The 27,970-nt window shown below is 42.3% G+C and overlaps 1 protein-coding gene across 30 annotated transcripts in view; it reads right to left on the minus strand.

The window, feature by feature from the left end:
- celf2 (CUGBP Elav-like family member 2) overlaps positions 1 to 27,970 on the minus strand; it is a 620,922-nt gene that overhangs the window by 185,025 nt on the left and 407,927 nt on the right. For all 30 annotated transcript variants that reach the window (XM_062983254.1, XM_062983252.1, XM_062983253.1 and 27 more), the window contains one exon: positions 24,432 to 24,628. In XM_062983254.1, the coding sequence (XP_062839324.1) occupies positions 24,432 to 24,628 (197 nt within the window). The remainder of the gene's footprint in view (positions 1 to 24,431; positions 24,629 to 27,970) is intronic.

Here is a 27,970-nt window from a genome sequence, read left to right on the forward strand (position 1 = left end):
TCACAGTCCAATGCAAAGTTCTCAAACTACAGAAAGGAGTAAGACAAGAGAGAAAATCCTTATTGCCAAGCTCATGTAAACTGGCATGACCTTACCTGCAGATCAGTGTGTGTGTAATCTGACTTATTTAGTAATTCTCCTAAGCCTGAATAATTTCCATGCAGGTTTCACCTGGCATCCTTCCAGGGTTCCAGGTTTACCAGTTATAGTGATTTCAGATCTCATGAGCATCTGAGTGTTCTGGGAATATATCACCTTTACCCTTAGTTGACAATGAAGCTGTCATCCTAAAAGAAGGCATAATTTGAAACAGATACTCCACAGCACACATTATTCTTCCTTCTAGGAAGCTGTTAAAAATACCCTCCAACTCTCTAGATTTTAAAAGCAAGAAAGCAGGATTGATTCCAGATGAAGCAACACCCGTCTGTTTCCCATGCTCCCTTCTCCATAAGTTTTTCCCCCACAATTTAAGTTGTCTATATTCTTTTTCTCAGCTTCAGTACCTTGTCCAGACCCTATGTATGTTTTGCTGTTACTGCATCTAAAAGTTCTAGATGTTTCAAAAACATGGGTCATATACGAACACGTATTCACATGTACATTTTATTTACAGTATTTATATTCCACCCTTTTCACCCCAAAGGGGACTCAGGGCAGATCACATTATATACATATAGGGCAAACATTCAATGCCCATATACACATAGAACCAAGACAGAGACAGACACAGAGGCAATTTAACCTTCTCCTGAGGGAATGCTCAATTCTGGCCACAGGAGGGAGCAGCTGCTTCATCATCCACCGTGAAGGCACTTCCTCATTCCAAAGTCGTAAATTAGTTAAATTTGCCTCCCCACTTTATAAGTGAAACCTTATTTCTGTCACGACCCAGGCGGCAGAGGCACCAATAACCATACACAGAGGCCAGAATCTATCTAATATCTTTATTGAAGGAATATATAAAGTTAATAAAAGCAAATGTAAAAGATAGTCCAGAAGCAGACCTTTCAGGAAAGGTCAAAATTAGTCCAAGGAATTAATGTCCAATATGAAATATTAAGGTCCAAAGTTGTAATCCAATAACCGAAACACTCACTTTGCCAAGCAAAGTGAGGGGAGATGACAAGGTCCTTTAGTCCATAAACTTGAACGTGGCTAGGAAATAACTTGATACTTGAAACAAGGCTTGAACGTGGAACAAGGTAACTAAGAACAAGAACAAGGTCCGTGGAATAACTTGGTAAAATCCGTGAAACAAGGCAAGGATTGGTCCTGGGAAACAAGGCAAGGTCCGCAGGTAAACAAGGCTGGGAAGCAAGGCGAAGGCTGGATAGCAAGGCAAGGCTTGAGCAAGAGCGAGGCTTGAATCGGAGCGCGCTGTCCAGACACAACTCGCTCCGTAGGCTGACGAATTGACTCCGCGAAGTTGCTACGCGGGCAAAACACCTATATAGAGTCCAACTTTCTCACCAGAGCGGTTCTCTGGGAATCAGAAACGAAAGCTAAACTCTGAGACCAGATGTTAAACTCCTTAAAGATTCTCACGAGAACCAATGTTAATTGGCAACATTCTTAGCTGCTATCCTCGCACTCCTGCGCGAAGCTGAATCCAAACTTCTCTGTTGTTTACAAAACTCCCGGCGCAAGAACACGGGAGAAGTAGGCTCTGGGGTTGTTTGACATACTTCTGGGGCACAACTTTCTTGCAGGTGCAAGGTTTCCAGATCTGCCTGGGAAGGGTCTGGCTGAGAGGAATCCAGTTCAGACTGGGAAGGTAAAAAACCCAAGTTTTCATCTTCATCAGGAATTACAATGTCCTGAGCAGGACTACAAGGCCCATGGTTCATCACACTATCCCCCTCCTCAGGGCCCCTCCCAAACTGGGGTCCTCTCCCCGAGGCGCGAGGTCGCGGTTTGGTGGGATAGGTCAGATGGAAGCGACGGGTTAGATCAGGAGCATGGACTGTGGAGGCGTCTTCCCAAGAGCGTTCCTCAGGGCCAAAACCCACCCAGTCAATGAGATATTGTAGGCGGCGGCGATGAAAGCGAGAATCCAAAATGTCCTCAACCTCGAACTCCTCCTCCCCATTCATCAAAACAGGAGGGGGGGCCGGTTGGTCTGTATCAGGACGCACACCATCCGCCGGAAGGAGCAGGGAACGGTGAAACACTGGGTGAATGCGCATTGAACGCGGAAGTTGGAGTTTGAAAGTCACGGGGTTTAATTGCGCCACCACTGGATAGGGGCCAATGAAGCGGGCATCTAACTTCCGGCATGGGCGGTGGGAGGGCAGAAAGCGAGTGGACAGAAAAACCCGATCTCCTACCTTGATTTCGGGGCCCGGCTGGCGGTGTTTGTCAGCGTGGCGTTTATAGTCCTCCTTGGCTTGGTCCAGTTGCTGGAGCAAAAGTTGTTGCACCGCTGTGAGTTCCTGCAGCCAATCCTCTGCTGCGGGAACTTCTGAAGTTTCAATGACAGGGGGAAAGAAACGTGGATGAAAGCCGTAGTTTGCAAAGAACGGCGTTTCTTTTGTAGAAGCTTGAACTCCATTATTGTAGGCAAACTCAGACAGTGGTAACAGAGAAGCCCAATTGTCCTGTTGGTAGTTTACATAACAGCGAAGATACTGCTCCAAAGTGGCATTGGTGCGCTCCGTTTGCCCATCTGTTTGGGGATGATGAGCTGAAGATAAGCGAGAGTCTATGCCCAGTAGTTTTTGTAGTGCCTTCCAAAAACGAGAGGTGAATTGAGATCCACGGTCTGTGACTAAACTCTTGGGCAATCCATGTAGTCTGAAAACATGCTGAAGAAATAGATCCGCAGTTTCTTTGGCCGTGGGGAGGCCTTCGCAGGGAATGAAATGGGCTAACTTGGTGAATAGGTCCACCACCACTAAGATCGTGGTGAATCCACAGGAAGGTGGTAGGTCAGTGATGAAATCCGCGGAAATTATTTCCCATGGGCGAGATGGGGTAGGAAGGGGGTGTAAAAGCCCTGAGGGCTTCTCCCTTCGTATCTTGGAGCGCTGGCATACTGGGCAGGTGTTGACATATTTTTCCACATCCTTGCGGATCTTGGGCCACCAAAAATCTCTTAGGATCAAATGCATGGTTTTAAATAGTCCGAAGTGTCCTGCTGGTTTGCAGTCATGACACAGACGAAGCGCTTTTTCCCTGCCCGGTCCGGGTGGGATATAAACATGATTTCTATAGCAGAGCAGCCCATCTTTAAGCGAAAAGGGAAAATGCAGACCTTGGCGAAGTTGGTCCTGCGCCCAGGCATCTGCTTGCTGACTAGCCCTGATTTCTTGAGCACAGATGGGTCCTGGAGTAGGGGAAGTTGAACCAATGGGACTGGATTTGGTGTTCCCCACTGTGAGCGTGGCAAAGTTCTCAGGTTGTAGCAGTTGGGATTCAAAGGTCTCCTTGCGTCCTGCAGCGTATTCCGGTTTACGTGACAGGGCGTCTGCTTGCTTGGTTTGAGCTGGGGTCACATAATGGATCTGGAAGTTGAAACGTTCAAAGAATAAAGCCCAACGTTGCTGCCTCTGATTTAGTTTGCGGGCAGTTCTTAGATGTTCTAGATTACGATGATCAGTGTGGACTTCAATGGGGAATTTGGCCCCTTCTAGCCAATGTCTCCAAGTTTCAAAGGCTGCCTTTATGGCCAGTAGTTCTTTTTCCCAAATGGTGTAATTCCTCTCTGGTGTGGTTAGTTGACGAGAATAAAAGGCACAGGGGTGGAGGTGATCTCCCACCGGTTGTAAGAGTACAGCCCCAATTGCCACATCAGAGGCGTCCGCTTGCACCACAAAAGGGGTTCCAGGATTTGGGTGCTGTAGAATTGGCTGGGAGGTGAATAGTTTCTTCAGTTGCTGGAACCCTTTCTCTGCTTGATCAGTCCAGCGGAAAGGCTGCTTTCCACGGATGCAGCTAGTGATGGGGTCGGACCAGCGGGCAAAATCTGGAATGAACTTGCGGTAGTAGTTCGCGAACCCCAAGAAACGCTGCACCTCTTTCTTGTTAGTTGGCGCCCGCCATTCCAATACTGCTGAAACTTTGGCTGGATCCATGGAAAGCCCTAGAGGCGAGATGCGGTAGCCAAGGAAATCTACCTCTTGTAGATCAAAAGCGCATTTTTCTAGCTTGGCATAAAGTCCATGATCCCGCAATCGTTGCAACACCATTTTGACGTGGTTCTCATGTTCTGATTGTGATCTGGAAAACACCAAAAAATCGTCCAGGTAGATTATCAAGAATCTGTCTAGATAGTCCTGAAAAATATCGTTGACAAAATGCTGGAACGTTGCGGGAGCTCCGCATAAACCGAAATTCATAACTCGGGACTCGAATAATCCGAATTTAGTCTGGAAGGCGGTCTTCCACTCGTCCCCTTCTCTGATGCGAACTAGATTATAAGCCCCCCGAAGATCCAGCTTGGTGTAGACCTTGGCTCCTCGAAGTCGGTCCAGTAGATCCGAGATTAAGGGCAGGGGATAGCTGTTCCGCTTGGTGATATTGTTCAATGCTCTGTAGTCCACCACCAAGCGTAATTCCCCTGACTTCTTCTTCACAAACATCACTGGGGAGGCGGCTGGGGATTGAGAGGGTCTGATGAACCCCTTGCGAAGGTTTGTCTCTAAGAATTCCCTGAGAGCTTCTTGCTCTGGTTCAGTCAGGGAGTAGAGATGCCCTCGCGGGATCGGGGCCCCCTCCACCAAGTCAATGGCACAGTCATAAGGTCTATGTGGGGGTAATTTTTCGGCTTCTTTCTCATTGAATACATCCCAATACTCGGAGTACTTCTTTGGCAAGGTGATGATGGGCTCGGAGTCTGTGGCATGGCATACCTTGGCTACGAGGCAATGGTTTTGGCAGTACGGTGAAGCAAACTGCAGTTCTCTGTTGGACCAGGAGATGTTAGGGTCGTGGAGTGTCAGCCATGGAATTCCCAAAATCACAGGGAAATGGGGAACCTCGGTAACAAAGAAGGAAATCTCTTCCATATGTTCCCTTATCCACATCCTGGTGGGTTCCGACCACTGGCTTACGGGGCCCGTCTTGAGGGGACGGCCGTCTATGGCTTGCACCACACGGGCATTCTTGAAATCATGATATTGTAATCCCAGAGAGTCGGCATACTCTCTATCGATGAAATTGTTGGTAGCTCCAGAGTCTATCATGGCGTGGATCATGACGGGCCCCCTTTTTGCTGACCATAATGTGACCACGAGAAGGAACAGGACCCCGGTTGGCGGCTCTTGGATGGATTTTTTGACCGGGTTGGCGAGCCTCTCTACACCCGGTCGTTGGCTTCCCCCGCCGGCTGTGTGCCAGTCGGCTCAGACGCCTTCGACTCCGTGGAGGACGCCGCCGCAAGACGGGCGGCAGGCTTCCCTTTGGCTGGGCACTCTCTGGCGAAGTGGCCCCCGTTCCCGCAGTACCAGCAGAGGTTCAAGCGTTGACGACGGGCCTTCTCGGCGGCATCTAGTCTGGGACGCACATTGCCCAACTGCATCGGCACCTCCTCGCCTCCTCTGGGGTATGGGGTTGGCGGCGGGGGTCTCCACACCGGACGTGGCTGAACACTGGCGGGAGCGGGGGGTTTTGCCCCGGCTCTACCGCCCTGGCCTCGAACCCATTGTTTCCTGTTGGCAATCATGACTTCAGCCCGTAAACATTGATCAATGAGTGCCTCGAGGGTCTGGGGAGGATCCACCTTGGAGATTTCTTCCAGCATTTCAATGTTGAGACCCTCCCGAAATTGTCCTCTGAGGGCTACATCGTTCCAGCCGGTGTTGTGGGCCAGCACGCGGAACTCGGCTATGTACTGAGACATGGGTCTGTCTCCTTGAAGGAGGCGCCGGAGTTTGTGACCGGCTGCCTCCAAATTGTCCTCGATTCCCCAGGTCTCCTTAAGGTGATCCAAGAAGCGTTGTGCTGAACTCAGGTGGGGGGAGGCTTGATCAAACAGGGCCGTCGCCCAGCTAGCCGCTGGTCCGTCTAGAAGACTGTAGACCCACGCCACCTTGATGTCTTCTTGGGGAAACTCGGCATCACGGGCCTCTAGATAAGCTTGACATTGGCGGCGGAAAACATGAACCTTAGCAGCTTCTCCAGAAAACTTGGTAGGCAACGCCATGGCCGGGAGGCGAACTCCGCGCTCCCTCAACCCTTTTATTTCTCCATCCTGCGCGTTGAGTCTGTCACGGATGCGGTCCACTTCGTCCTTGCTGATGGTGTAGCTGAGCGGCTGTCCAGCCGGCGCGGCTCCGGTAGACATCCTGGCCTCGGTTAGTTGGTGCTTATGGGTGGCGGAGTCAAACTGTCACGACCCAGGCGGCAGAGGCACCAATAACCATACACAGAGGCCAGAATCTATCTAATATCTTTATTGAAGGAATATATAAAGTTAATAAAAGCAAATGTAAAAGATAGTCCAGAAGCAGACCTTTCAGGAAAGGTCAAAATTAGTCCAAGGAATTAATGTCCAATATGAAATATTAAGGTCCAAAGTTGTAATCCAATAACCGAAACACTCACTTTGCCAAGCAAAGTGAGGGGAGATGACAAGGTCCTTTAGTCCATAAACTTGAACGTGGCTAGGAAATAACTTGATACTTGAAACAAGGCTTGAACGTGGAACAAGGTAACTAAGAACAAGAACAAGGTCCGTGGAATAACTTGGTAAAATCCGTGAAACAAGGCAAGGATTGGTCCTGGGAAACAAGGCAAGGTCCGCAGGTAAACAAGGCTGGGAAGCAAGGCGAAGGCTGGATAGCAAGGCAAGGCTTGAGCAAGAGCGAGGCTTGAATCGGAGCGCGCTGTCCAGACACAACTCGCTCCGTAGGCTGACGAATTGACTCCGCGAAGTTGCTACGCGGGCAAAACACCTATATAGAGTCCAACTTTCTCACCAGAGCGGTTCTCTGGGAATCAGAAACGAAAGCTAAACTCTGAGACCAGATGTTAAACTCCTTAAAGATTCTCACGAGAACCAATGTTAATTGGCAACATTCTTAGCTGCTATCCTCGCACTCCTGCGCGAAGCTGAATCCAAACTTCTCTGTTGTTTACAAAACTCCCGGCGCAAGAACACGGGAGAAGTAGGCTCTGGGGTTGTTTGACATACTTCTGGGGCACAACTTTCTTGCAGGTGCAAGGTTTCCAGATCTGCCTGGGAAGGGTCTGGCTGAGAGGAATCCAGTTCAGACTGGGAAGGTAAAAAACCCAAGTTTTCATCTTCATCAGGAATTACAATGTCCTGAGCAGGACTACAAGGCCCATGGTTCATCACAATTTCCTACTTGATAGATGCAACTATATTTCGGATTGCTAGGTCAGCAACGAGCAGGGGCTATTTTTTATTTTTTTATTGACAGGTGCTCACCCCACCACGGGCTGGCCTCGAACTCATGACCTCATGGTCAGAGTGATTTATTGCAGCAGGCTGCTCACCAGCTTGCGCCACAGCTCGGCATGAACACACAAAAAGAAATCCAATAATATATCTGAATTATGGATAGGAGCTGTAACTAAGTGGTGGTAGATCATATGCTTCATATGTAGCAGATCCCAAGTTCAATCCCTGGCATATTGAGCAAAAACAAGAATGGAGACCAGATGAATATTCAGGTATTATTGGATGGAAATATATGTCATCATTTCTCACTGGCTATGTTGCTTGGCTGGATAGTAGTTGTATTATTACAACCTTTGTATAGTCTTCTAAGCTAAAAGGAAAAAGCTTCTGCCAGTGACTCTGGAAAACCATTTTCTATCAGTAGACAATAATGGGCCAGATGGACCAATGATCTGATCATACATAAATGCAGTTCCTTACATTTCAAAATCAGAAAAGCTGGACACAGAAGTATGAGAGAAATGTTTATGGAATCTACATAATAAAAGATCTGAACCAAGTACAGTGAGTGATCATAGTCCACATGACCATTTGTGTACATATTGGAACACTGGCCTATTCTTTATAGCAGTGAATTGAGAACATGCCAAATGTATATGAGCGTATTTTGGAGCCCCTGGTGGTGCAGCGGATTAAACTGCTGAGCTGCTGAACTTCTTGACCAAAAGGTTGGTGGTTCGAATCCGGGAAGTGGAGTAAGCTCTTGATGTTAGCCCCAGCTTCTGCCAACTTAGCAGTTCGAAAACATACAAATGTGCGTAGATCAATAAGTACAGCTCTGGCAGAAAGGTAACAGCGGTCCATGCAGTCATGCCCTTGGAGGTGTCTACGGACAATACCGGCTCTTCATCTTAGAAATGGAGATGAGCACCAACCCCCAGAGTCAGACACGACTAGACTTAATGTCAGGAGACAACCTTTACGTTTACCTTATGTTGTAAACCAGGAAAATGCTGTGTGTGTGTATGTGTATCAACCATCCTTCAGTTTATTCTATTAATAGCCTCAATTTATTTTAACTTCTGTAAGGTGTCATGCACATTTACATTTAAATAAGGTGGGATCCACTTCTGTTTAAATAAGACATAGCAGTGAGCTCTGATAAATGTTCATATATAATATGTGTCAGAGTTCAATGCATTGTCTGAAGTCATATAAACATTAGTAAGGTTGGTATATATATATATATATATATATATATATATATATATATACATATTTTTACTGTATTTATATGGAGAGAGAGAGAGAGGAGAGAGGGGGAGGGAGGGAAGAAACGGTGCAATAATATGAACTGGATGTCTGGTGTGCATAACAACAGGCTGTATTTTACAGAGAATATGCATATAAGCTGCTTAAAGAAAAGGAAACTCTGCACATTTCCCAGCCATTATGCATAATCTCCAAGAGAATTTGAGCACTGATTTGCTGAACTTGCAGACTGAAAAGACGCAGGTTTGAATCCAGGGAGTGGAGTGAGCACCTGCTGTTAGCTCCAGCTTCTGCCCATCTAGCAGTTCAAAAACATGCAAATGTGAGTAGATCAATAGAGTAGATCCAGTGGGAAGGTAACAGCACTCCATGCACTCATGCCGGCCACATGACCTAGGAGGTGTCTATGGACAATGCCGGCTCTTCGGCTTAGAAATGGAGATGAGCACCAACCCCCAGAGTCGGACACGACTGGACTTAATGTCAGGGGAAACCTTTACCTAACATATAATCTGGCATTCTCAAGTAAACTGTTTCTAAAGAGTTTTACCATTGCTCCTTATAAATCTATAAAAAATTATAAGCCATGATGAGGGAACCTTAGTAGCTAATTGGAGAGCATTAAAACGTTACACATCTACGATTAAAGCAACTTTCGAAATGGCATTCAGCTAAGAAGAAAGTAAAAGCAGTATCCAAACTGTTTCAAAGCTTCGGAACTTCAAGGATAGTTAGCATCCATATGAAAAAAAAGCTTTGGTTAAATAATATTTTCTCTTTACATCTGTGTTCTCTCCTTCTTGATCCTCAGAAAATACAACTTTTAATTACAACAGATAGGGGAAAGCAAGCAGCATTATTCATGCAGTAACTGAACATTGGGCTTGAAAGGCAACAAATACAGTATCCGTTGTGCAAAATTTGGTGAGTAAGGTTATCTTCCAATCTTCGAGAAATTGTAAAGGTAAAGGTTTCCCCCGACATTAAGTCTAGTCATGTCCAACATGGTGCTCATCTCCATTTCTAAGCTGAAGAGCTGGCGTTGTTTGTAGATACCTCCAAGGTCAGTGACTGGCATGACCGCATGGAGCGCTGTTACCTTCCCACTGAGGGAGTACCTATTGATCTACTCACATTTGCATGTTTTTGAACTGCTAGGTTGGCAGAAGCTGGGGCTAACAACGGGAGCTCACCCTGTTTCCAGATTTGAACCACCAACCTTTTGGTCAGCAAGTTCAGCAGCTCAGAGGTTTAATCCGCTGCACCACTGGGGACTCCATATGGTAACTGTATATAAAAGATAGTCATGAAATAACCTGCTAGATTTGGATCTCAATATCCAGTATGGTGTGGGGGTTTGAGTATTGGACTATAACTCTGAAGATGAGAGCTCAAATCCTCATTTGACTATATTATCCACTTTAGGCAAGTCCCACTCCTTCAACCTTGGAGGAAGAAAATGGCAAATGTCTTCTGAACAAACCTTGCCACTAAAATCCCATGATAGGTTGGCTTTAGGTTGTTATTTGAAGGCGGACCATGCAATAACATTTTACAATTGGAAAATGTTAGCCTAAATCCTGTTAGGCCTGATTGGAATAAATCCATTGACTTGATGAAATTTGCTTATGTTTGGACTCATCATTCAGCAATTGAATTGAACGTATCTACCTCAACCGGGACGAATCAATAGTATGACAACCATTATAAGATTTTTTTTACACATTACAATTTTTGCATTGGAAAATTTCAAAATATAGGACTGCATTTTGAGGTGTGGGAGAATTGAGAAAAGTACCCCCGCCCCAATGTTTAACCTCCTAGAAAAATCTGTAAAGCATGCACTACTTGACAGGCATTCCCTTGTAAACATGTACATATGATGGAATCTCCAAAATACCAGTTTAACAGCCAGCATTAGGTAGTTGCCCAAGTATGGGATTTATCTGATGTGAAACATAAATTTACGGAGGATTGGAATTTTATTCTCCCATAATCCCATTGTAATGGCAGTGGCACAGATGGGCAGCGAACACTCAGCAGACACAATACAGTTAGATATGTCAGAGAGCTCCAGAATATTTTCCCCACAGAAATTTCGTAGCCTTTTCAAAGACATTGTAAGACTCAAAACAATGAATGATCACAATGTAGAGCTACGGAACAACAGCATAATCAGTGTGTCCTTGCATAAAGGATCTGCTTTGTTTCTCCTTAAGAAAGTGGAAACCGCAGCATAATTCTCAGCCGGCGCAGCAATCTACAGGCAGTGGGATGGGATGAAGAAAGAGCAAAATCAGACAACCCAGTCTGGAAAAAAAGGCTTTAAAATGTAACTCCTACAACATTCAAGGAGAGTATGAGAATTAAAGAAATTTGCCTCAGTTCTATATAGGAAAGGGTGTAAAGGGGTATAGATCTTGGAAGAGGCAACATGGCCAATTGCATTCCAAACTAGTAATTTTTCAAAGCTACATAACAAGATTCAGTGTGGTGTCATGGTTTGTGTATTGAACTAGGAGATTGGGGCTGGATCTACATTGCCCTGTAATCCAGATCAATGCAGTTAATCCTCATTCTGAACCTGGATTAGAGGGCAGTGTAGATCTAGCCTGGGAGACCAAGGTTTGGATCCCCAGTTGGCCTCGGAGACCTCCCATCTACACTGCCATGTAATCCAGTTTGAACAGCAACATAATGGTCAGTGTAGACTCATATATTGCAGATTGAACTGAACTGACAGCATTATATGAGTCTATACTGCCATATAATAAAGATTGAACTGTTATAACAGTTAGTGTAGACTCATATAATGCAGATTGAATGACATTGACCTGGATTATAAGAATGTACACTTAAATATATTCAAGTTCAATGCAGTTAATCTGAATTCTGAAACTGGATAATATGACATTGTAGATGGGGCCCTACTGCAGTCTCTCAACATTAGAGGAAGACAAAAATACCCCCCAACAAATTCTGCCACAAAAACTCAGTGATAGGTTCATGTTATATCTGCTGTATATCAGAAACAGCACATCACAACAGCAACATTCGGGGGGGGGGGGGAGGGGGGAATAGACAACTCTCAAGCAGTACTCAGGTAAAATTCACCAATAGCAGGTTGATTTTTTAAAAAAACCCCAAAAAATCTGTATGATTGAGCTGCAATGAGCTCTCTAACAGCTCATATTCTGGTATTGGAAGAGCCAGCTCTACGATGTGTTGATGCCTAGCTTGCACAACAATTCATAAAACATCTATGCACACACACAAGCCAACAAGGGCAGGAGAACATTATGTGATTGTGAGACACACATTGGCATAAAGAGGTCTGAGTGGAAAATTCCAGTTCCCTACTCTTTAACATCGCACCTTCTAAATCAAGAATGGACAATTGTGGAAGGCTTTCTTGTTGGGTGCCTTCAACTCATTTCAAAATTATGGTGACCCTAAGATGCTTCTTGGGAAGATTTGTTCAGAAGGGATTTGCCTTTGCCTTCCTCTGAGACTAAATGTAACTTGTTCAAAGTCACTCATTGGGTTTCCATGGCCAAGTAGGAGCTTTGGTCTCCAGAATTATAGTCCTGTGCTCAAACCACTGCACCATGCTGGCTCTACTATGGAAGGCTATGGAACCACATTAGTGCCTCTGGAGACTTTGGAGAGCTGTCTTCGGAACAATAAAATGTTTATGACCCTAAACACTCTCTAGGACACAAGAAGGTGTTGTAATAATGTTTGGGGGGCTTTTAGGGCCATTTTAGGCCCAGATGAGGCTTTAAAAACCAGAACTGTTTGGGAGTCATCAAAAAAATTCTGCCCTCTCCTTCTCTTGAGAATTGAACTTAACTCCCAAAAATCCTGACCACATTAGCAAGGCTGATGGTGGCTGTACTTCAGAGCATCTGGATGACCCCGTGTTGGGGAAGGCTTTTTTCATCTGAACAAGTAGAAGTCCTGCTATTTCCGATCACATACAGCCATCATTGCCCCCTCCCCTTTTACTGGATGAGGGGAGGGTAAATTTCTCTCGGTAGATACATTCTCACACATGGAAGCAAAGTGGATTAAAACTGGCACCGTTTTGGGGTGGCGAGGGAGAGGTATGTAATTGAACCAGAAATAACACATAACATTGCTACAGAAACCGAGAACCCCAGTGGAATTGCTCAGGTTAGTACTATCCAACCTAAAATAACAATAATTTTTTATTTCTCATGATCTGCAAACAGAACAAATGAAAGCTTCTGTTTAAACATCCTGATATTAAGTGAAGAGGAAACTGCAAGGAACAAGGGGGAGAGGATACTAGAAAAAGAAGGCAGCATACTGCTGTTCCTTTTATCGCATACTGTGCATGCAATGTGGATGTTTCTGCCAAGATAAAAAGGGAGAATAAATATGAGAATCATGCTACTACTCCACAGATACCTTGGCAAATATTTTCTGCTAAGTAATACATGCAATTGACCCTTCACATCTAAAACTTTTGAGGATTTGATTATTTATGGATTTGATTAAAATGTTCTCCCTATGAATGTCTAGGTTCTCCACTGCGATTCTTTGATCAACCTTCGCTGGAAGCTGACTACACAGTTGTGCTAGAGGGCTTAGAAATTCCTAGAGAGAGATTCTCTGGGTTAAAAATGACCATTTTCAATGAGCAATTCTTCACTATCACATGATTTGTAATTGGGATTTATTTCATGCAAAATTCACATACAATTGGCTTGCATGGAAAACAACAATTTCTGCACAGAAAATAGCATCTTCTGTGCATGAAAATATAGTTCTGCATAGAAACAACATCAATATTTATTTATAAGACCCTTTCCACCAAAGGGAATAACATCACACATATACTATCAAATTCAACACTACAAATATAAATTTTCTGTGCAGAAAAAGCTGTTTCCTCTGCAAAACAACCATGTGTGAATTTTGCACAGAATAAGTCCTGGATTGCAAATAGGCTTTAAAAAAGTGCATGTTTTTCAGAATCTTGTCCATAGTGGAAACAAATTGTCAAAATTACCAAGAATTAAATCTCTGTAGTGAACAATGCAGAATGAATCTACACTGTAGAATTAATGTAGCTTGGCATTAAGTTAACTGCCCTGGTTCGATGCTATGGCATCATGTGAGTTATAGTCTGGTGAGGCACGAGCACCTTTTGGCAGAGAAGGCTAAAGAACTTGTAAAACTGCAACTTCCATGATTCCATGGTATTGTGCCCAACAGTTAAAGTGGTGTCCAACTGCATTAATTCTACAGCGTAGCTTCACCTTTCATAAAAAGGTTAGCAGATGGAGTTGCAGTTTCTTCTAAGGAAAAGTTCCAGTGAAAAGTTTAAATAGATGTTTTCTTTTTAAATTATTATTATCACAGCACTACTCAGGAGAAGTGATTTGCCACTCCCTTCCAAGGCAACTTCCATCCTGTAGTGTGTTTTGGTTCAACTCTCCAGTTCATTGGCTGATTCCATGACAGGTGTGTGTAACATTTGGACGGTGCTTTGGTTAATTTTTTTCATTTAAAATTCTTGTCCAAAGGAGGCAATGGTTATGTTCTTTGGGGTTCTCTCCCCCTCACCAATAGGTCTGGCTGTTTGTTTTAAATTACCATGTGCAATTGTTTGCATCCCTGCTTTATGGCTTAAAAGTAATTAAAAGTTTAATCATAGATCTATGGTATCTGTCCCAGAGATCACTAATTGGGTGGGCTCATTAAGAGCAATGCAACTGAAACACGGCAGCCTGAATTTTTCCAATACTATTTACAGTTCATTTATTCTTTCAAATACAAGTCACTCAGTGTTAATTCTGCTAAGACACAGCCTATTATACAAACAAATACCCGTCTCTTTATAGTCATTTTTACTCTTCCATGAGACACAGCTCCACTTGCAGAACATCCGCTAGTTAAAATCAAAGCTAAAATATATGAGATAGTAAATTCTCCTCCTCTGTTTCTCTCTCCTTTTCACATAATCATACATTTATGCACCACTGAGTTTAATCTACGATGTCAAAGACTGACACATCCCACTTAAAACTCCACACTCATGGGCATAGATTAAGCAATAATGAGGTGCAAGGGGAAAGCTGGAACAACTAATGGAAATGTTCTGTTTTAATTCGTGCACTCTTTTCCCTCCAAGAACTCTTTGTTATAATATGACCCAGTTCCGTGATGAACACTGTATTCAGTGTCCAGCATGATTTAAGCATTGGGAAGAAAAATCTCTCCCCCTGCCCAAGCTTACCCATCTTGAACAAAGATGGAAGTTCACATGGCACAGCAGACACCTAGGATGACTTAGGACACATCTACATGGGTCAGTTACCGTGGTGCTAGTCCAGAATGGCAGTACTCTGGTCTGGCTCAAAGGGTAGCACATTGCCTATATGTGTCCAGATCCAGGGACAGGATGGAGTCCAGACCAGTTCAGTCCTGATAGATGGCCACTCTAATCTGTGTTGTGTTGTGATTACCACAGCTGCTGCCCTAGAGTGCCAAAAAGCTCCTGGTCAGCTCTGGACATCTTTGCCAATGTAAGCAAAGGCACACATAATTTGCATGGAGAAGAGTGGAGGAGAAGTCTAATCTCCCTCTTCTCTCAAAGTCATGTGGGCACCTTTCTTACATTGCTGAAGGTGCCCAGGGTTGGCCAGAGGCTCTTTGAAGCACTGTGGCCACCACTACAGTGACAACAACGCAACACAGCTAAGTGCCACCCAATGTACCTCACAATGTGGATTGTGGGGAAAGTGGAATGGTAGCAGAAGCCTGTAAGAACAGTGGGGCCAATTCTGAATCAGAATCGATCCAGCTGTTTCACACTATTTCTGAGTGTTGGGCTGCCCCAGAGCTAGTATCCACAACTTTCCTTCTGAGTGTTGGTCAACTCGTGCTATCCACAACTTTCCCTAACATTGGGACACAACTGTGTTAAGTGGCTTTGCCCTGCACAGGTGGTAAGTTGGCGCCATATATTATGTAAATGCTGCAGAGCAGTTTCTCGCTCACTTTGGGGAATAGTGCCCATGTAGATGTCCCCTCAGTCTATCTAATGATAGATATGGTTGTTCCTAAATTTCTTAGCATTTTAGCAATGCAAAACCTTAGTTGAACCTTCATTTTAGCCATCCAGATGCTTCTAGAACAGATGCCTCTTATTTTGCATTCAAGCAGGTATTATTTAGAGGCATAACAATGCCTCCGAATCTGGATGTTGCATAGCATATGACTCAAAGTCATTATCTTACATGAACTTGTTTCAAGGGTGTAGCTAAATGAAGGTAATGGATCATACAAAATCATAGCACTGGAAGGGACCACTAAGACCAGGTTTCTAGTAAAGGAAAGAATATACATTTTAAGTACAGTCAGTCTGCCTATATCCATGGATTCTGCATCCACACATTCATACAACCACAATTTGAAAATACTTGGGGGGAAATCCAGAAGAAAATATTGAGGTCTATGCTGATGTGTAAATATATTCTGCTGTAGCCTTCCACCATTTCAGAGATTTTTAATCTCTTATTTGAGTGGCTTGCCATTTTACAAAAGGGACACTATTTTACTACATCGTTGCACACAATGGGACGTGAGCATCAATAGATTTTCTCAAAGTGGCCATCTAACCTCTGTTATAAAAAAAAAACCAAATGAGGAGGGTCTACCCCTACTTTGAGACAGTCCTCTCTAATGTTGAACAGTTGTTATTATTGGGCAGTTCTTAGTGGTTCTCAACCAGATGTTTTTGGTTTTCAACTCCCAGAAATCCTAACAGCTGGTAAACTGGCTGGGATTTCTGGGAGTTGTAGCCCAAAAACATCTGGGGACCCCAGGTTGAGAACCACTGTATCTAAATCATTTTCCTTGTCATTTGTATCCATAGGAGCAACAGAAAATAAGCTAGCTCTCTATCTTCCATACGACACGTCTTTAGATATTTAAGGATGACTATCATGTTAACTCTCCATCTTCTCTTCTGAAAGCTAAGCATACCCAGTGATTTAAGCCATTCCCCATAGGCTTGGGCTTCCAGACATTTTACTGTCTGGGTTGTGTATCTCTGAGCACATATTCCAGTTTGTCAATACTCTTCTTGAACTATGTTTCGAGAACAATTGATTCCCTTGGAGTGTGATTCCAGAATTATTGTGTACCTTAGACACAAAAAGCATCTTGGCTATTTTTTTTATACCATATCATTTTAGGAGAAGGCTTCTCCCTAGGCCCAATTTTTCAACTAGATTATTGTTTCTTTGCTTTGTCTTGGGGAGCCTTGAGACAGGCCATCAGCATTGACCGTCTCCTGCAAATGCTGGGTGCTCATGTCAAACTCTGGTGCATTTGCAGTGAGAATTAGCCATAGAAAGGTGAAAACTGCTCCGTGATGCTTCTTCTCCCTCTTGAATCATATAAAAGGCTGCTGCTTCACTATCAGTAGGGCAAGTATTAAAAATAATTGAAAGAGCACACAGACATACCTTTCAGTCATTCAATCACATCCTCCTTCCTCCACATCTGAGGGAAAGTACAAGCCGCTCTTTTCTGAGCCTTTTTTAAAGCTGACGCAACAAGACCTTTCTCAAGCAAGCCTGCTTGAATCTTTCACTACAGGTTAACCCTGGCAGATCTTTGAGGGTACACATTTACTTTCCGATGGACCTTTTATGTCATCTCTCCCTCCCTGGCATACCTGGTTTCCTACAAAATGGATCTGAATGCTAGAAACAGCAGGAAGAATGTGATTAGGGGGAAAAAGTATGCTAGCATTTTTCTTCACATAAGTTCAAAATGCCTTGTTCCAAATATATTTTAGCTCACACTGTATTATTCCAGCTTGTTTCAAAGCTTCTGTCTTTTCATTACATCTGTGCCCCCCTAATCTGCAGAACATCTTCAATGCATCCTTTGACTCAAAACCTCGCATTTATTCTCATCCCCCCGCTTCTCCAAAGGTCATTTCTATCCAGCACTAAGGTGAGCACGTTCCTCCACATCTCACAGATTCTCTCCTCTGCAACCCATCGTGTTTTATCCATAAACCTGCATTGCACATTAGTAGTACTTTCTTACAAAAGTCATTTAGGGAGAGAGTGAAATAGTATTGATCTCCAGCGTCAATTGCCATGCAGCTCCAATCACCAGCTTGACCTCTAGCCTCTTCCTACTACCATTCGCTCCTCCCATCTACCTGATCCCAACATCCCATCAGTCCGTGGGTCCTGTGAGAGACAAACCTCAGAGAGCTGATGGGTTGGAAAAGGAATTCAAAAAAATTACAATTCCCAGCAGCCTCTGCCAACATGGCAAGTAGCTATGTTGACTGGTGAATTATGGGAGATTCGCCCCAATTTACACAATAATTATACCTTAATAGTAATGATGAGACTCAGGTTTGAGTCATCTTCACGTGGTGCTTGAGAGCAACCGTATGAAGACAGGCCAATGGGCAGGTATGTGTGTTAAGGGAGATATGACATACATTTGCTAGTACTGTGTCTGAGTGGTGTGTTTACTTGCCTGATGAATGAAAGCAATGACCAAGGCATTGACATCTCTGGCCCATCCCCTGTTCGGGTATCAGCCACACACCAACACCTTAAATCAAGAAATAGTTTTCTAAGATCTACAGAGATACTTGCAGGAACACCTTAGCAAGCGAGAGTCCAAAAGTGGCAGGCTAAAACCTAGAATCTCAATCAGTGGTTGACACCGGATGAGAGACTCCCTCCTGAGCACACAGAAGACTTGGAAGGCGCTGAACAGACTGCTCTGGCACCACGAGATGTAGAGCCAACCTTAAGAAACTGGGCTACAAAGTGGAGTCCATGGCATGTGAGTGTGGAGAAGAGCAAACTACATACCACTTATTACAATGTAGTCTGAGCCCTGCCACATGCACTATGGAGGAGCTTCTTACCACGACATCAGAGGCACTCCAAGTGGCCAGCTACTGGACAAAGGACATTTAGTATCATGCAAAGTTGTTGTTTTTTAAGAACTTTGTTTGTGTTTGTGTTTTCTAATGCATTGCAATTTGTAACCTCGGTTCACTTCTGACATGATAAATAAATAAATTTGCCCGATAAATCAGATGAGAAGAGAAGTTTGATAGGAGCAGGTGGACCCTGGCAGGTTCCATGAATCAACTGCTATTTCTCCAGTGATGCTGTTCCAGAAGTGGGGAACGTTGTGTACATAGAGAATGTGGGTTGTACTTCTCGACTTCATCATTTCAGCTCCCACACATTCTCTTCACCATTCTCCTATTCTCTTTAATGTCCCTTCCTCATAGCATGTCCAAATCCATTATCTCTCCAATCTTCCTACATCGCACAGCACAAACCAATTCACCCTATTGAAAGACCACTGTTGTGTAGTGGCTTATGTGCAAGACTACAACTCTGGGAGACCAGGGTTTAATCCCAGCTCTACAGTGGAAAACCATTGGGTAGTTTTGGGCAAGTCATAATCTTCTTGTACCAGAGGAAGACAACGGCCAACTTAAATTTGAAAAAAAAACAACCTTAAAATAGATTTCCAAAAATCAGAGTTAGCTTGAAGACATACTGTATAACAACTTTGGTCAGGAATCACAATGTTTGCAAGTGGACATTACAGATCATGAGCAATGATGTCAAATTGTGAGACTTCTGAGCAGAAGATCTATGAGTAGAAAGAGATGTTACCTTATTTCTTCCAAAGACAGAGCTAGGAAACAGAAAGATTCTAGCACAAAGTGATCTGAGATGATTGTATGCCAATAGAAGTTTACATAGTAGAAAGGAAAAGAAAAAGAAATCTTGTCTATTCCCCTTCTAGCTTCTACACAGACAGGTACAGAGGATGTGGTTAACCAAGCATGAATGAGGGATAACGGCAATAAAGCATATGTGTGGAGGGATTCTTTATTAGACAGGTTTGTTTTGCACATTCTATTTTCTGTAAATAGGTGTGTTTAGTTTTAATAAGCCTACAATCAATATTGTGCCCTGGGAATTGTAAAATAGGCAGGCTGCAATTTGGGTGGAATTCACTAGTTACTCTCAAACCTATTCTCATGCTTCAGCACTGTTAAGACAAAATGTTTAACTCTAGGATTGCGGGGCAGCTTTTAAGAAGATCATACTTCTACTTAGCTAGTGAAGAAAAGTAAAATGTATGCTGTGGTGTGGAGAAAGAAGAAACAATCCTAAAGGTTATTCTTAATGTGTGTTAAAGTTTCCTATGTGTTTGGGTATAATGTCAGCCACCTGTAACTGCGATTTCTGCATCCATGGATATAACCATTCATGGTTTGAAAATATGCTTTTAAAATTCCAAAGGCAAATCTTGTTACTGACATTGTGCATAATCCAATTAGTACTGTAGCAGGTCTTTGAACCAAACCCCAGCAGAAATCAAGGACCCACTGTATGTGCCTTCAAGTTGCTTGACAAGACTTTTTTTTTAGAGGTTTCATAGGCTAGGAATACTTGCAATTGATTTGCCATTGCTTTCTTCTGAAATATAGCTCATAGCGTCCAATATTCCTTAGAATTTCCTCCTGTGAATATTGCCCAAAATGTCACAGATGAAAACTAGAACATGTGTGGCCAAGCAACATGAGAATGTGGTCAAGATGGCAAAAATTAGTAATGAAGAAGAACAGGCAATCTAGGTGACGTTGCAGAATGTAAGTTAGGAAATGATGAATTCCCAAGTACAATTCTACCCCCACAGAAGAGGTAGTGGAGAGTGTTAAATAAAACCTTAAATGCCTTCTTAAAAGTAAAAGCAAAGCAAAACAATAACAAGACATTGAGAAACAACACAATAATGAAAGTTGTGTAGCAGATCCGAACGGAAAAGAATGAACAAATTTAAAAGTTCTGATTCGACAAAACTGCAAAACTTGTTCCAATTACAGAAGTTAGGTCTGTAGAACTGAGGAGCTTTCAGCCCAATTCTGAGAGCGAGAGCTGAAGGATAAGTGCCTCAGAAAATGCTTTGCTTCTGCTGTCAGCTCCTGCCACATAGAATTGGCAGCAGCACAAAGTATCCGGAAAACAAGTGAAGTAGGACATTTGTAGTTAGAGGGTAGACAAGGCAGTTGGTAATGACAGCAGAGGAGAAAACGGGAGCCGGCGGTTGTTTTTGAAAAGGGCTGTAAGGAGCATAGGCAACAAGCTCACAAAGGAATGAAGGAAATCCTCTCATCAGCTGTTATCACTTCCCAAACTTACAAAAGTAATCAAATATTCTGACATGGAAATCACTGGGAAGACCCAGGATGCAAAGTGGGGAGAAGAAGACCTGGGATCCTTCCCTTTGCCAAATTCACACCAGTTGGATCCTCCAAAATGTGGTTGATATTATCACACCCATAACAAACAACAAAAAGAGAAATCATGGCAAAGGGAATACTAGCTGTAGTTTGGCACGATAATTTGAATAAATTAAATCGTGCAGTTGGCCAACATGCCACAGTTAGTAATGATGATTTTAAGAAGGTTTGCAAGCCACATTTTGATTTATTATTCCTTGATAGTGATGTCTGAATTGAAACTATCTATCTCCATAGGTTGCTGTACCTGGGGATAGGGAAAAATCTATTTGAACATGTGAAACAGAGAGCAGAAAAAATACAAATCAAAAGAAGGAAAACCATTCTAAAATTTGCCGATTTTAAATTTATGTAGAGACCAAGTGTGGCATAGTAATTTGTGTGTTGAACCAGGACCTTCGAGACCAGCTTTTGAATTTCTGCTCAAGCATGGAAATCTACTAGGTGATATTGGGCATGTCACACTGTCTCATCCTCAACTCCCTCTGAACAAATTCTGTCAAAAACAAACCCATTTATATTTAATATTATTTATTTATCACTGGTATAGTGCTTTGTATATTGGACTAGGTCTAGGGACAAGAGTTTGAATTTCTACTCAGCCATAGAAACACACTTGGACAAGTCATATTCTTTTAGCCTCAGATAAAGGCAAAGACAAATCCTCCCTGAATAAATTTTTTAGTGCCATCATGAGTCAGAATATTTATGAGTAAGCATCTTTGGCAATAATTTGGGGGACAGAATTAAGACTCCCAAGCATAGGTGTATCTCCATGTGTTACAGGGAACAATCTCCTATTTACATCTGACGTTTTAAAAAGATCTATTTTTTCAAGCTTGGTTTAAAGAAGTTCAGGAAAGGAGGCAAAAGGCCTTTGAGTTGCCCATTAAGAGTGAGCACTTGGAAGTTGGAAAGTATCAGTCTGAGCAGGTGCATCATGATGAGCTTTTGCATTTCTACCTAAATTCTAATCATTATTTCTAAATATGCACCTGTGCACATATCATTTAATACATACAGGCTGAGGTCCCGCATTGTGCTTATGAAGTACAAATTGACATGAAAGCAGTCACATGATAGTTGCTTCATGCCACACTTTTGACTACATTACACAATTGAAAGTATTTCTGCCAGTGTTCTGGATTCTTGCACAGCAATTGCTTCTGAACCCAGTGACACATTCTCTTGAAAACGTTTATGTGTCATCCACACCTCTTGAAAGAGGTTACGTGTCAACTGCACCTCTGGAATCATGTCAGTGTGTCCCAACAAGAGCAGATTCATAAAATCAATTGTTCAATGACAAGTCAGAAGGTTGGTAAATCCAATGTAGTCAATGGACCTTCTCTAGTCAGGATTCACAATGAAGATTAAGCTCAGGTGAATTGGCTTGTGAAACTCTTTCCCAATTAAATACAGTAGAGTTTCACTTATCCAACGTTCTGATTATTCAATGCAGTCTGCCTCCCACTCAGATCCACAGCTTTTTCTCTAGGCAGCCAGGACTGAACTTTTATGGATTTAATTTCCAAAAATGTTGTTACTATAAGTTCATTTTATGCAATTCTATCTTTATTTTGTAGTCAATTTGTTAGTAGCCAATGTTTTAGTAGTAAATGTTTTCAATACATTGTGATGTTTTGGTGCTAAATTTGTTAATACAATAATTACTACATAACGTTACAGTGTATTGAACTGCTTTTTCTGTCGATTTGTTGTAAAACATGATGTTTTGGTGCTTAATTTGTAAAATCATAACAGAATTTGAAGTTTAATAGGCTTTACCTTAATCACACCTTATTATCCAACATTTTCGTTTATCCAGCGTTCTACTGGCCCGTTTATGTTGAATATGTGAGACTCTACTGTACATCCATTGCACAATGGATAAAAAAGACAACCACCCAACACCAAAAGGGATCCAGAAAATGATTTCATTTGAACCCATGTCCTTTTGTTTTAGGTTTTGAGCAACCTGCTTTAGTAGATACCCTACTTCAAACTTTCCTTTTTTTGTATGTGCCTGTTCTATGACTCCCTTATCCTTTATCTCTTCTTCCTGGACATTTTTCTTCCAATGAGCTTCCAAATAATCAAGAGCATGACCATAGAACTAGTTATATGAAACTATGCTGGTGAACTGACATTTTCATACTGCTCTCACTGGAAAATACAGAGAAGACTGAGAAATCAAACCCTGCTGAGGAAAACACAAGTCTACTTGCATGTCATTGCTCGTTTCATAGTCCAGTACTGAAGCCTAGGACAAAAAGTGCTAATCTGGTTGTCACAACACAGGAATAAATCCACCCCTACCTCCGGTTTTATATCACAAATAGAACAATACTTCTTGTCCTTTCATAATTGCCAGTGACAGATTGCTGCAATGGGAAGGGAAATTTTGGAGTGAAGATGCTATGAAAAAAAATCTATCTGGCATTTCAGTCCCAAGTTTTGGATCATTTCTTAATAATGAGAAGACATTTCCTCTGGTATCTACATGTATCAAGCCACTCCAGTAATTTGTGAATCTCTATATCATGTTGAAGCCAACTATGATATGGCTGTTTTCCACCACAGCCTCAGGACGATATTAACAGAGGAAGTAATCACATTACTGCCTCCTTTCATTCTGCCAAGTTTTTTTTTTTAAATGTTCCCTTTAATAAAGGTTTTTACAAGACTTCAGAGAGGGTAAGAAATTTAAAAGGACAGCAACAGAAAGCATCCAACTGCACAAGCAATCAATAACAAACTCTTTCTCTCTTACAGGAAAGAATCTATTTCAGTGCATTAGAGTCACTATGGTTATCTTAAAACTCCAATGAGAAACAAGGCAAGTGCTCTGTATCTACCTTACTATGAATGTCAAAGATGCAAATTACATTCCTACAGAAACTAGAGCTGATGTGGTCTATCCAATGCAATTTTCTGAATTAGCACCCCAAACAACCAATCCGAATCTAAAGTTGACCAAAAACTGATTCGTAACCTTTTTGGTATTAATGTTGGAGAGTGCTCCCTGGTCAAAAGAATGTGGGAACTACTAATCTACATTGTAGAATTAGTGCAATTTGACTCCATTTGAACTATCTTGGATCAATGCTATGGGAACATGGGAATTATAGTTTGGCAGAAAAGGTTAATGTCCTTATAGAACCACAACTCCTAGGATTCCGTAGCATTCAGCCATGTAAGTTACAGTAGTGACAAACTGCATTAATTTTACAGTGTAGATGCACCCTACATTGGCATTACATTTTCTAATAAATTCTACTGGAAGATTCTATGTTACAATGTGCTACTAATATTACCTTTCCTAGAGACTTGAATATTTGGGGCGGGGGGAGGAGGAGACCAGGAAGTTTTAACAGCAAAAGTATTCCCTTCTTCCAGAAATGCACACCACATTCTCATCTCATTGTGTCAATATTGCCCTACCTTTGCTTTGGGGAGGGTTCTGACTCCGATCTCGGAGAACGTTGATCTGGTAGACAGCTCCGTAAGGCTCAAAAAGTTCTTTTAGCTCCTTTTCTGACCACGAACGGGGGATTTGTCCAACAAACATCTTAATGGCATCTGGGTCTGGTTGGTCTGAATGATCCAAAGCTCCATTCATCTTGTTAGCTGTGCCGTTACTGGAAAACAAAAGAGAGCAAGCCAGGGTTATCAGGAGGAACATTTCTGAAATAATGCCATTTCTGACCAGCAGAAAGTAAAGTAAAGGCAAAAGGAGATAAACGGGACACAGCTATCCCTTCCACCATCAACAAAATACCTTTTTAATGCCTTAAACAAACATCTTTGAAAATCTTCATGCCATTTTCCAACTTGTGTTCTCAGCAAGCTGCAGGTTGAATCCATGATGCACAAAGAGGGAAGCAACTTTGAATTACAAAACAGTGCTTGTGGATCTCAACATAAAGGACCATTTCTATACTCTCTAAACTCTTCTATCCCACTGGTCGGGATATGGAAAGCTTGATCCACTGCTGATAAGTGGCCTACCCTTTTTTTAAAAAAAATGGGTAATGATGGGTTCCAGTTAAAAAATCACTTATTCCCCACCATGCCTAAAAGCAGAGGTATGGCATGAGAACATGCCCCTGCCCCAAAGGAAATAAAATTTATCCCTGTGAATTTGCATTTGAAAATTATTATTATAATTAAACTAGAAACACAACACAGCTCACTAAATCAGGGAAGATACTCATGTATCTACTCAATCTCCCATTGTCTAGGTGTTAATGATGGGTAATTTCAAAACCTTTCCTGTCTTTTCTCTTTTGAATAATAGAATCATAGAGTTGGAAGGAACCACAAGAATCATCTTATATGGCAGTGTAGGCTAAGATAATTCAATTCAAATCAGATAATGTGGATTTTCTGCTTTGATAGCCTGGATTACTTGGTAGTGTAAAAGGAGCCTTAGGGCCCTTCCAGACAGGCCCTATATTCCAGGATCTGATCCCAGGTTTTCTGCTTTAAACTGGTTTATGAATCCATACTGCCAGATAATCTGGGATAAACAGAAAACCTGGGATTAGATCCTGGGATATAGGGCCTGTCTGGAAGCACCCTAATATTGGCTACAAAAGAAAAAGTTCTCCATTCATTTTAGGAGGACACCTAGAAGAACTTTGCTTTCTATTGGAGTTTGTATGTTTTTGCATGTGTGTGTGAGAAAGAAAGGGTGGGATGGGGGAAAGAAAGTCAGAACTATTTGGATTTTCAGCCTCTGGCAAATAATAATAATATATATTTGAGGTAACAATTCCAATATCAAGTACTATATATCTTTCCCAATATGATGTTGTCTAGATGTTTTGGAATTGTAAATCCAGCCACCTATTTTTTCTAGGAATTGCAGTGTAAACCATCTGGAGGATATTATATTGAGGAAGGCAGTTAGAAAGTCATAACCCCCCCCCCCAAAAAAAAAACCCACACCAGAAACAACACTAATACTTTTATGATCCAAAAAAAGTCTGACATATAAGAACATTTTTCTCTCAGCAGTGAAAAGAAAGCAAGAATGAAAGAAAAGGGTGAAGACATAGAAATGGGCTGATCTTTCTCCTCGTAGCGAAACTCCACAAAGAGGATAGCATCATGATTTAAAGTCCTGCCCAGTTCCAAACATCCACACATCCCAAAAGGCATATTATGGGGCAAGGAAGGAAGGTAGCAGAGGAAATGAATGTATTGGCTTTGCAAAACCAGTGCAAGTCCAAAGGGACACAATTACTTCATTTCTGCAAGGATGTAAATCTACCACTCTAACATGCTGTGTTTACAATGTCTCAAATTGCAAAACTCCACGTATTGCCTTCCCAGTTATTTCTGCAAATGTGTCTTAAAGTTTGATTTGCTACATAGTTTATCCCTCTAGGAAAACAGGTGTGTATAGTGTGGTGCTCCTCCCAGAAACCTCCATCTACCAGTACAATAAATGGAAAGGAATGCTGGGAGCTGGAGTTAACCAACATCTAGAAGCATTCAGGATAAATACAGTGGGATTGGTCCGGACAGAAAGTACTGTATATGTTTAAGCTACAGTTGAGCAATCTTTAGGGGATGGAGTGCATTGGACCTGGACTAGGCTGTGGCGCAGCTGGTTAGTAGCCAGCTGCAATAAATCACTACTGACTGAGAGGTCATGAGTTTGAAGCCAGCCTGGGTTGGAGTGAGCTTCCAACCATTAATAGTCTAGCTTGCTGTTGACCTATGCAGCCTGAAAGACAGTTGCAACTGTCGAGTAGGAAATTTAAGTACTACTTTATGCGGGGAGTCCAATTTAACTTAATTTAATTTAATTTAGCCCGGGGCTGTGGCGCAGACGGGAGAGCAATGAGTCACTGACCAGGAGGTCATAAGTTCGAGGCCCGCTCTGAGCTATGTTTGTTTGTCTTTGTCCTGTGTTAAAAAGACATTGAATGTTTGCCTAATATGTGTAATGTGATCTGCCCTGAGTCCCCTTCAGGGTGAGAAGGGCGGAATATAAATTATGTAAATAAATAAATAAATAAATAAATTAACTAATTTACAACACCATAAAACCTTCCAGCAGTGTGTAAGAATGAGGAAGTACTCCATCAAGGACTCAGTGTCACAAGCAGCAGCTCCCCCTGTGGCCAGAATAAGCATACCTTCATGAAGCCAAAAGCTGGAATGTTAAATTCCCTCTGTGTCTGTCCATATATGTTGTATGTCTAATGGCATTGAATGTTTGCCATGTATATGTGTATTGTGATCCGCCCTGAGTCATAAATAAATAAATTGGCACAGCTTAACCCATTAATGGCCTCACCTGAACTGACATCTCCCACATTGCTGAATTTGGGGCAGTGAAAAACATTTTCCCCCTTTAAAACAAGCTTCATACTCTCTACACAACTTGTTTATAAGAATAATTGCTCTTCTGTTGAGGCTTCTGGTTTTGTAATTGGTTTCACAAGGATCATGGTGAGTCTACATCTTGTTTTAAAGCAGCGGTTCTCAATGTGTAGGTCCCCAGGTGTTTTGGCCTACAACTCCCAGAAATCCCAGCCAGTTTACCAGCTGTTAGGATTTCTGAGAGTTGAAGGTCAAACATCTGGGAACTCACAGGTTGAGAACCACTGTTTTAAAGCAAAAGTGGACTTCTCCATCTCTACAGTAAATTTCCAGAGATGGGGAAGTTAATAGGAATGGTTAATAAGCTTAGTTAATTGTTAATCATCCAAAACATCTAATTCAATTGCATTTACATTAGATGAGTGGAAATCACTATCATGTTTATGTCAAATGTCCATTCAGATTTACGTTAAACGCTTGCATTAAAAAGCCTTACAAATGAAGCTGAAAAGTGCCATCTATGATTATTATTGATTTATTCCCTTATTACTTATTCCCACATGCATCCCAGTAAGAGTTCTAGAGTAAGATGGTTCAAAAATTAATCTCCTGAGACAAAGGAAGCACATGATGTAGAATACAGA

The sequence above is a fragment of the Anolis carolinensis genome, chromosome 5 (assembly GCF_035594765.1).
Source record: "Anolis carolinensis isolate JA03-04 chromosome 5, rAnoCar3.1.pri, whole genome shotgun sequence".
NCBI classification, from domain to species: Eukaryota; Metazoa; Chordata; class Lepidosauria; order Squamata; family Dactyloidae; genus Anolis; species Anolis carolinensis.